The sequence below is a fragment of the Acromyrmex echinatior genome, unplaced genomic scaffold, assembly GCF_024713525.1.
Source record: "Acromyrmex echinatior isolate Ae372 unplaced genomic scaffold, ASM2471352v2 Scaffold31, whole genome shotgun sequence".
NCBI classification, from domain to species: Eukaryota; Metazoa; Arthropoda; class Insecta; order Hymenoptera; family Formicidae; genus Acromyrmex; species Acromyrmex echinatior.
The window spans coordinates 213,783-224,788 of NW_028259065.1; the positions used below are offsets into that span (position 1 = coordinate 213,783).

Sequence of the window (11,006 nt, forward strand, 5' to 3'; positions counted from 1 at the left end):
CATCACGTCATACGACAAGCATGGGCTTGTCTTGAGAGGCAGACTCGTTAATCGAATCTCGTATCCTCACATTGGTGATCCCGACGTGATCGAGAGGAAAACGTGATTGACCGGCAACCATCGTTCGAGCAATTTCGAAACGAACTTAGTTTCAAACGGAGCATCAGTGCACATTGTCTTGACTAGCAGGGAGGCTCATCGCCGACTTCATGACCGACAAGGAGGTCCATCGCCGATATCCTGACCGGTCGCAAGGCCGGGGCCAGCAGAACAATCTCGCCATCGGAAGCACAGACAGATCCAACGACAGGCGCGCAGCGTGCCGCCTCCATGGGAACCGGACGGTCCATGAACCGGCGTTTAGTACGCCATCGACATCGCCGCCATTGTGACCAGTGAAGAACGACATTGTAGTTGGGCAAGTAGCGTGCGCAGTGCATCAGTTTTAGCGCGCGTGATCCACAATATTACAGTAAATCCTCCGCGTTTTCTTCACGAGGTTAACGCATGAACGTTAATTACCGATTTCTCCATTTTCGACAAATTAGTATTATTATTGGGTCATCTAAAAAGTATCCGCGGTTTTTTGTCACTAGATGTGTGTTGATGGTCATGTCATATATCTAGTGACAAAGTACCACGGATACTTTTTAGATGACCCAATATTAAGCGATCGACGGTTTACATAGCGCGCGCGTTAGCGGTTAGTATTTAAGACCGTTAGGGAATATTGGTTGTTCATGAGCTTCCACACATAGATGTAGTGTAGTCATGGCTCCTCCCACCATTGAGGAATTGCAAGTAGAATATCAATGTATATACTCGACCATGGGGCAAGCCGCAGGGTGAGGGGCCGAGGGGAAAACTGGGCGAGAGGGGTATTGTGGTGCGGGGGGGGGGGGCACCCAATGAGCGAGCTGCTGTGTCCTCCCATCATCTCTCGTAGTTTTCCTCCCCGGTCCCCATCCTCACGGGCGCATGTGTGTGTGAGCTCGTGACGTCATGACGTGACGCGACGACGATGATCCAGCGAGCTCGAGAGCAGACGAGCGACTGAGGGAGTTCGCGCGTTTTTCTTCCCGCGTGCGCTGTCGCTCTCGCTCGCACCAATGCCCGCTCGTGATTAGGAGATTTCGCTTCTCACTCGCACCGACATTTCGATCTCGCTCGCCGTCGCGACACTATGCACACTGTCGTTTGTTTTTTTAATTGTTAGTTTAATAAAAAAAAGCTATTCGATTCTCTGCTCACACCACATCCTTGAGGATATGATAAGATCCATGCAATTTTGTCTACTTGATACATACCACAAGGATGTGATAAGACATTATTGCATCCTCTTTCAGGATGCGTTCTCTCTCATATGACGTTGTTTCAATTTTCATAAGGATGTCTATTTTTATGCAGTTTTGTGTCCTCGATAGAGACCACATCCGTCAACATGTCCGATGGACAATAGTATATAAATGCGTATGGGCGAGGCTTTTTTCGTCATACATATTTTTTGGTGATTTCGAATGTATTAGTTGTGTGTTACGATGGAGTCTCAAAGTAAAGAGGGGTCGAAGAGCTACCGACGAAGTCCACTGAGAAATCGTTTGAACAACTATTATGAGGAAGTGGAAGACGTGTTCGATGAAACGTTTATGGGTTCTATAATCGATTTAATACATCAGACGTGGATTACGAATACGTTTATAAAAAATTTGCAAATAATGATTGGATGCATACAGACCTATATGGTAAATCAGCGAAAAATAGACCCGAATACGATACGTATGAGGGAGGCAAAGACAATGAAAGATGCATTAATGTCATTTTTGGACGCGTTGAAAACGAGAGGTTTGCTGAATTCTACATATTCTGGAAGAATTGAATCATTTCTTCTCTACCTCCGAGAGCAAAGTGTTACGTCATTTGTTTATGGAAGATTTCATGACGAGAAATACATTCTTCGAATGGTTGCACGATCTAAAGGAGTTTGTTAGATGTCACATGACGACAAGACTTATCGATGCACCGAACGTCGATCGTGAGATATTTGCATCGTCGGGAGAATCGACATCTGGAGGTATGGACGCGCTTTTTGCTTCAACCTCGAAACAGCGAACCGATGGGATATTCCAATACATTACAAAATTGAAACATGGTCATCTGTACACCGTGAGCACTCCGGAAGGACAGACTGGACATCAGTTGATTCGCGTAGATGTGTATGACATTCACGATATTAAAAATAAGGAAAAACGTCAATGGTGGAAATATGCAAAATTGAGAACACAATTTTTGACATCTTCCCCTAGAGATCGTAAGCAGCAAATGGTGAATCGGCTTTTGGATTGTGTAGCTGACGATTTAAGGAAAGTATCACTAACGAAAGAAAAGAAAAATGTTTTGTAAAAAAAATATAGGAGAGAGGAAAAGACGTCCGCATACGATAATCACATATTATATCTACTTACGCATATCCTATTTTATCACATATTACATAGTTATCTCACTTTTACGTACGATTGTTCCTTCACACCGAGAGAGCACACACATTCTCCGCAGGACATGATAAAAGAGAGACGCACCGCACGATTGTCACATTGATTTGGTTTGATCGTTCGTGGCGACATATCTCGACGTTATGACGTCGATATTCGTCGATTTGCAAGGTATAGTTCTTATCTCTTTTGTTTATTTTTTACAAAACATGTGTATTATGTGTAAGGTTTTTTGTTAAGGATTTGTTGTGGGTGAGCGATTTGTTGTGAAGGAGGTATCAATTTTGAGGAATGGAAGCGAGATGACATACTACATCTTTACGTGCCATGGCATTTCCTGACGAAGGCTGATCAGTCCCACGCCTCATGGCTGATGACACATCATCACGGATTGCGATGGAATGACGGGATGGTATCATATCGTATGGCGCAGCGTCTGATCGCTGAAGCTGTCAATGGAGAAAGCGAGGCGGTATTTATGTGAAGTGACTCTAAAAATGGGAGTGGTTAGTGGACATTCTAAACAACGACAATGTTAGTCGAAACGATCAATGTACATTACAACGAAATTAAATCGTTGGAAAATCTAGACTCTACTAATACGTTTCGGTGTGGAAGACATAGTAGCTGTTGCGCGTTACAGAATATTTTAAAACTGTATAATCAGTGGACGCGATTTCAAAGCAAGTAGTACGTGTTTCTTTTTTATACATTATGATGATTTATTATGATTCTTTTATATATTACGATGATTTTTATTATATTATGATGTATGTACTAATTTTTAGTTTTGCATTTTATTAAAATTAAAAGAAAAATGTGAATAATGGATTTCTTTCCGTTACACATATCCTGTATATATATATATATATATATATATATGTATATATGTATATATATATATTAGGTCATCTAAAAAGTATCCGCGGTTTTTTGTCACTAGATGTGTGTTGATGGTCATATATCTAGTGACAAAGTACCGCGGATACTTTTTAGATGACCCAATATATATATATATATATATATATATATATATATATATATATTCTTTTATATATTATGATGATTTTTATTATATTATGATGTGTGTATTAATTTTAGTTTGCATTTTATTAAAAATTAAAAGAAAAATGTGAATAATGAATTTCTTTCCGTTACACATATCCTGTATATATATATGTGTGATACAACATTCTTTGAATGTGATAGGATGCGTCGTGTTTTTATACGCGTATTATTTGTAAAAGATAAGATAGGCTTGGTTTTTTGTTTCCGACGAAGGAACGATATATTAGGGATTTGCATTAAAAGTTACTGCAGGAAGACGATGCTCTGTGTTTGGTGGGATCAGAAGGGTGTGGTCTATTATGAACTGTTAAAGCCTGGTGAAACGGTTAATACCAAACGCTACCAACAACAATTGATCGATTTGAACCGTTCGATACTCGAAAAACCAGAATATCGAAAAAGGCAACACAAGATTATTTTTCTCCATGACAATGCTCCATCACATACGGCAAAACCGGTTCGCGACACGTTGGAAGAACTCAGCTGGGAAGTGCTACCCCATGCGGCTTACTCACCAGACTTGGCTCCTTCGGATTATCATTTATTTGCATCGATGCGTCACGCACTTGCTGAGCAGCGCTTTGGTTCGTACGAAGATGTGAAAAAATGGCTTGATGAATGGTTTAAGGGAAAAGGGGAAGATTTTTACTGGCGTGGTATCCACAAATTATCCGAAAGATGGGAAAAATGTATAAGTAGCGATGGAGCATACTTTGAATAAATTACTTTTTATCATTCTTCCGAATTTAACGTGTTTTTTTTTGAAAAAAAATCCGCATTTCATACTTGTACACCTGGTATGATAAATTAGAGACACATTATACGAGCACTTGAAACTTTAGGCGTGACAACAGAAATGTGCGCAGCAATGTTGCTTCCTTTAGTAGAATCCTCACTGCCTGAAGAGACTTTACGTACATGGCAACGAACAAGGATTCAATTAATTCCTCATTCTGACGCGTCTGTTACTGTTGTAATTATTACTGCAAAAGATCGTCTTACTAGTCTAATGACTTTTCTAGGAAGAGAAGTCGAGAGCGAGGAACGTATTCAAATGGCAAAAACATGCTTCGAGAGCAACGATTTCCAGATGACAAAGGACAAAAATAAAAGGAAATCAAAGAGTGAACGAGATCCAGAGATAGCGACAGCGTCTAGCTTACTATCGGCGAAAGAAGCAAAGCCACAGCAATGTATATTTTATGGAGCTAATCATGACAGCTTGAGTTGTGGAACGGCCAGAAGTATGGACTTAGAGAAGAGAATCCAAGCTGTAAAAGACAAGCAGGGCTGTTTCAATTGTCTAAAAGTAGGGCATAACTATAAAAGATGCCGTAACAAAATAAAATGCCCTTGGTGCAGCAAAGGACATTGCTGATGTGTAGAAACTTGTCGAGCAAGGATGAGACCAAGCAAGCGGATGAGAAGAAACCGAAAGAACCAGCTTTTCACGAGGGAAACAGTTGTCTCGCTAATGTCTCTTCAAATACAAAAATGTTTCTGCCTACACTAAAAGTCAAGATGCGAGGTCCAAAAGGCTTGGTGAAGGTTCGTGCCGTCATAGATACTGGCTCGCATAGATCTTATGTTTTGGAAAAAGTAGCCAGAGAGCTTGGATACGAGACTGAGAGCGAACAGACGATGGTACACTTGTTGTTTGGAGGAACTAAAACCAAACCTCAGAGACACAAAACTTGTCGGATCTACATCGGCAACTTAGATGGAACATATAAATGCGACTTCGTAGCTTTGCAACAAAACATTATCTGTCAGGACGTCCCTTGTAATATCGATGATACTTGGATGGATATACTTGAGAAAAAAAACATACGCTTGAGCGACACCGGTGAATGTCAAGAATCCATTTCACTATTGATTGGAGCTGATGTTGCTGGCAAAGTATTCACAGGAAAAGTCCTACAGATAAATCAAGGAATAACAGCTTTAGAAACTAAGCTTGGATGGACAATCTTAGGTAGGAACATAGACAATGACAGTGGCACCGATACTACGTTGACGATTATGTCGATGTTCACTCAAGAAGCCAACATATCAGATTTATGGAGACTCGATGTCTTGGGCATCACGGATCCTATTGAGAGTGTTACTAAAGAGGCACATCAAGCTGAAATAAAGACCTCATTTCAAGAGACAACGAAAATCGACAACGAAGGTCGATACGAAGTTCTTCTGCCGTGGAAAGAGAATCATCCATCTCTACGAGACGTAGCCGAGAAGAGACTAAAAGGCGTCACAAAGAGATTGCGACAAGAAGATTTATTCGACGACTATCAGGTTATCTTTGATAATTGGCTCGAAGAAGCGATTATTGAAAGGGTACCTGTACTTGAAGTCGACCAAGAGAGCTACTATCTTCCATACAGACCTGTAGTCAAGAAAGAAGGAAGTACGAAGATACGCCCTGTTTTCGATGCGTCAGCAAAAGTCAAGGAATCGCCTTCGCTTAACCAATGTTTGGAGACTGGACCCAATCTTATAGAGTTTCTTCCAGCATTGCTACATCGATTTTGAGAGAGGAAGATAGGGGTAACAGCTGATATCGCGAAAGTCTTCTTACAAATCAGCGTCTCTCCGTCGGACAGAGATGTTTTGAAATTCCTGTGGTGGAACGTTGACGGAGAAATAGAGATTTATCGACATCGTCGAGTTGTTTTCGGATTGACAAGCAGTTCATTCCTTTTAGGGGCGGCGATTGAATTGCATATTAATAGAGCCTTAAACTCTACCATTTTGCCATATAAGAAAGCAGTTTATGAGAAACTGGCAAAATCCTTTTATGTCGATGACTGTGTTACTAGTGTCAATTCTTATTCTGATTTTGAAGTTTTCAGGAGAGAAGCCTGTTCCCTTTTGACTCAAGCCAGATTTGATTTAAGAGATTGGAAATACACTGGCAAGGATCCTGAGAGTCAATCAATGGTGCTTGGACTTATATGGAACACCAAGAGGGATATTTTAATGTTACCGGAATTTCCTGCACCGACGATCACGGAGAAAATAACGAAGAGAGTCATTTGTCACAAGTACAGAAAGTTTATGACCCTCTCGGATTCGTCTGTCCCGTATTGTTAAAACCAAAATTACTATTGCAAGATCTGTGGAATAAAAACGTGGATTGGGACACGGAAATAAACGACGACATTAAACATGAATTTCTTAAATGGGTTCAACAACTAGGTCTTCTACGCATATTGAAGTTTCCACGATGGATTTTTGGAGAGGAGAGAGGTCCCGACTCACTGTCCTTTCATGTTTTTGTCGACGCCAGTAAACCGCATATGCGGCGGCAATCTTCGTACGAGTTGAATCAAGCACAGGAGTCGAGATACATCTCGTAGAAGCTAAATCTAGAATAGCACCCAAAGAGAAGAAGACCATACCTCGCCTTGAATTACTAGCAGCCTCCATTAGAGCTAGGATGATGCGATCTTTCATAAAGGCTATGGATTATCAAGATATCAAGACCTATTTCTGGAGCGACTCGATGATCATTCTAACATGGATTCGACAAACAAGACAATGGGCAGTCTTTGTATGGAATCGTGTTCTGGAAATAAGGAGCCTTACGGATATTAAATCTTGGAGATATGTCCCTGGAGTGATGAACCCAGCAGATTTACCCTCACGAGGTTGTGTTGCTAAGAAATTCCTTGAACTGAAATGGTGGGAGGAAGCGGAGTAGTTGAAACTACCTCCCAAAGAGTGGCCCAAGGAGGAGGGAGAAATTGACGAGAACATAGTTAACTTAGAGTTACGCAAGACTCCTGGACGATGCAAAGAGAGAATATTCCCTGAGACTACTATTGAAGAAATCGCTATGCTAACCTCCGTAGAACAAGCGAGTGAAGAGACAGTCCCCTGGTATTTGCAGAGATTTTCGATGTATTCCAAAATTCTGTGTACTATCGTGGATATTAAGATTTGTGAATAATTGTCGAAAAATTCAAGTAAACAAAACTCAAGAGTTAACTGCCAAAGAAATTACTAAAGCAGAATTGCGTCTCTGTAGACTGGCACAGAAAGAATCATTCCTGGGAAGTAACGATTCACGATTACGAAGCTTAAATGTTTTCGAGAACAATGGACTAATACGCACAAAGACAATGATCTCCAATCGTCAAGTCACTTTTTCTTTCAGATGTCCCGTGGTGTTGGACTCAGTTCATTTATTGACGTTGAAGATCATCTTTCATATTCATCTGAAACTTAATCATGCTGGTATTGACATTGTGATGAATAGTTTACGCGAAAAGTTTTGGGTCCTGCAATGTCGTCGTACGGTACGCTCAGTCATAAGAAAATGCGTCGTTTGTCGTCGGTATGCATCGAAAACAATGAAAGCACCACCTGGATTGTTACCTGAAGACAGAGTGAAAGATGCCGCAGCGTTTGAAGTGATAGGTATCGATTACGCTGGACCACTCTTTTTGAGCGGTGGACAAAAGGCATACATCTGTTTATTTACTTGTGCAGTCTACCGTGCAGTCCACTTAGAGTTGGTTACATCTCTATCAACAGAGGAATTTCTGGAGGCCTTCAGAAGATTTATTGCACGTCGAGGAAGACCTACTGTAGTATATAGCGACAATGGGAAAAATTTTGTAGGGGCCAGGAATCTACTACAGAAGATTAATTGGCGGAAAGTTTCCCAATATTGTGCACTCAATGAGATAACATGGCATTTTAATCCACCTTCAGCTGCCTGGTGGGAGCGACTTATCCACCTCCTTAAAGATCTATTGAAGAGGACATTAAAGAGAACTTCGTTGAGCTACGAAGAAATGAACACAATTTTATGCGATTGTGAATTTTATGCGAGGCTACTATGAATTCAAGACCCCTTACCTACTTGACAGAGGAAAATACTGAAATCACAGCGCTGACTCCAGCGATGTTCAGTGACATTCGAGAAAATGGTGTTCCTGACTTGAATCAAGTTTACAAGTCCCACTTTGCAAAGAGGATACGCTATCGTCAAAGATTGAAAGAAGAGTTCAGAAAACGTTTCCGTATACAGTACTTGGGCCAGTTAGTCTAGACGAACTAAACCCAGCAATAGTTCCGCGTCCGTGGCTGTCGGGGACGTCGTGCTTATTGAAAACAATTTACAAAAGCGATTAGACTGGCCGCTCGCCGTCATTAGAGAAGTCTATCCCGGAAAAGATGGTTACGTGCGGATGGTAAAACTGAAAACGAGCAAAGGTGAACTGGTTCGACCCATTCAAAAACTAATTCCCTTGGAAGTTGAACACTCCAGTCCTGAAGCTGATAACTTTATCGAGTCTACCACTACGACGTCAGAGACTACTAAGGGAAAAGCAGCTAATACTCTCGAAGAGTCTGTAGCTGTCCCTAAAGAGGAACCGAAATCGTTGGAAGAAACGAGCTTAAAGACCCGAAGGGGTCGTATCATCAAGAAATCGGATCGGTTCAAATATTAGAAAATGTTTGTCATTTTATTTTCGTTTTCATTTTTTTTAGATAGGTTGAGTTGCTCCTACCAAGAAGTCACAACTCAAGGTGGGAGAGATGTTGGAAACGCGCCCTCAGTACCGTTGACATAGAGGGCGAGACGCGTGTTACCGGCCGAGGAGTGACTTTGAGGAAGATGCCGGAAGTAGTCGCGTGTGAACGGAAGAAGACGAGATCAGATCGCGAGTAGAGAGAGTGCCCGCCATTATTATATTCCCGCCATTATAGCCGTTCGCCTCTTTTACTGCCATTGTTACTACGTTTAATCCGAGTCGTATGCTCTCACTGTTTTATAATAAAGTAGCGTGTTCGTGTAAAATAAGAAGAAGTGTCTAATATTATTGAGAACCTTACGATCCCAAAACTGCGGCTGCAACAAATACTAAAAAAATCATAATTAAACTGACTTCATACAATATAAATATATAAAGTCTGAAAAATCCCCCGAACCGCCCCCATTAATGAGTATAAAGAATTAGAAAATTATCCCATAAATATAAATGTATAATCTATAATAGTAAAATAATAATCAAAACTAATAATGAATAATTTAAATAATAAATATTAGTAATATACCCATATATTAACCAATTTATTATCATTATCATAAATAAAATAATAGGACAAATATAATATACAATATATAATAATTTGATTTATAAACAATAAAAACCTCTTTACTTAATAGCATCTCTAAAAAAGAAACAACTTAATAGCATCTCTAAAAGGCTGTAATAATCTCCTCAATCCTACTTTATTGGGCTCCATACGCTCTTGAATACATTCCAAAATTTTACGCTCTAAAAGAATCAAAAAAGCTACTCTCACTAATACATAAATTTCTAAAATAATTAATCTACCCAATTCATTAAGATATAATTCATATACTTTAAAATTATTACTTATATAGCATATATTTATATATTTAATATTAAATTCTAAATTTAATGCACTATTTTGCCAAAGTAATAATAAATAAAAAAAAACTTAATCTAATAATTATTTTTCTTTCCTCTTCTCTATTATTATCAATTAAAATTTATTATTAATTCTTATTTATTTTTTAATGATATACTAAAATACAATATTTTTTTAAAATTTAAAATTCATAAATATAGTCCTTTCGTACAAATTATTTATAACCTAATTATAGATAGAAATTGATCTGGCTCACCGATTAAATCATGTAAGATTCCAAAAGTCAAGCAGACTTAAATATTAAACTTCTACATTTAATTTTTATTTTAATTCAACATCGAGGTCGCAATCAATTTTATCAATATGATCTTTCTAAAAATATTACGCTGTTATCCTTAAGATAATTATTTTTTACTTAATTTTAAATAAAAATCCTTTCTTAATTAAATTAATTACTTCTACTAATTTATATCTTAATTTTAAACTAAAGTTAATTAAATTTAGTAATCCTCCCAACAAAATATATAAACTCATTTAACTATAAATAAAATACACTCTAATAAATTTATATATAATATAAAATTCTATAATTAAAATAAATTAATATTTAAAAAAATAATATTAAATAAAAAAAATTAAAATTTTTATAAAATAACATAATTATAATAATAATTAATGTTGCGTATAATTATTAAGTTCCCGCCCATGCATTGCGTATAGTTTCTAAGTTTCCCGCGCTTACGCGCACATTGTTAAGTTACTAGCCTGACGGCAACACACAGCGCTATGATCTAGATCCTTTTCATTTGTCATGCGTTGACTAGCTTACCCTCCGCGCATTCGTTTCCGGTCGTCGTTACCGTCTCGCCTTGCAAATCTCACGTCGTCACGGCAAGCCAAATAAAGCTTTATATATTGATAATTTTGTGAGTTAGTGCATCCAATCGCCTACACTAAACAAAAAAGATAGATAAATAAAAAGACAAAGGGCTACGAGCCTAAAACAATCATCATAAAATAACAAATTTGTATTAAATA

The 11,006-nt window shown here is 38.7% G+C and overlaps 3 protein-coding genes across 3 annotated transcripts; all 3 read left to right on the top strand.

The window, feature by feature from the left end:
- Positions 1-1,360: 1,360 nt before the first annotated feature.
- On the top strand, positions 1,361-3,254 carry LOC147906457 (uncharacterized). Its single transcript, XM_087416543.1, has one exon. The coding sequence runs from the start codon at positions 1,924-1,926 to the stop codon at positions 2,398-2,400; it is 477 nt and encodes a 158-aa protein (XP_087272669.1). The 5' UTR covers positions 1,361-1,923; the 3' UTR covers positions 2,401-3,254.
- A 562-nt stretch (positions 3,255-3,816) lies between these two features.
- On the top strand, positions 3,817-7,260 carry LOC147906458 (uncharacterized). Its single transcript, XM_087416541.1, has 5 exons — positions 3,817-4,213; positions 4,400-4,866; positions 4,920-5,964; positions 6,262-6,601; positions 6,891-7,260. The coding sequence occupies exons 1-5, from the start codon at positions 3,817-3,819 to the stop codon at positions 7,258-7,260; spliced, it is 2,619 nt and encodes an 872-aa protein (XP_087272667.1).
- Positions 7,261-7,912: 652 nt separating this feature from the next.
- On the top strand, positions 7,913-8,407 carry LOC147906459 (uncharacterized). The gene has a single exon (XM_087416542.1). It carries the CDS (start codon positions 7,913-7,915, stop codon positions 8,405-8,407), a length of 495 nt encoding a protein of 164 aa, XP_087272668.1.
- The last annotated feature ends 2,599 nt before the right edge of the window (positions 8,408-11,006 follow it).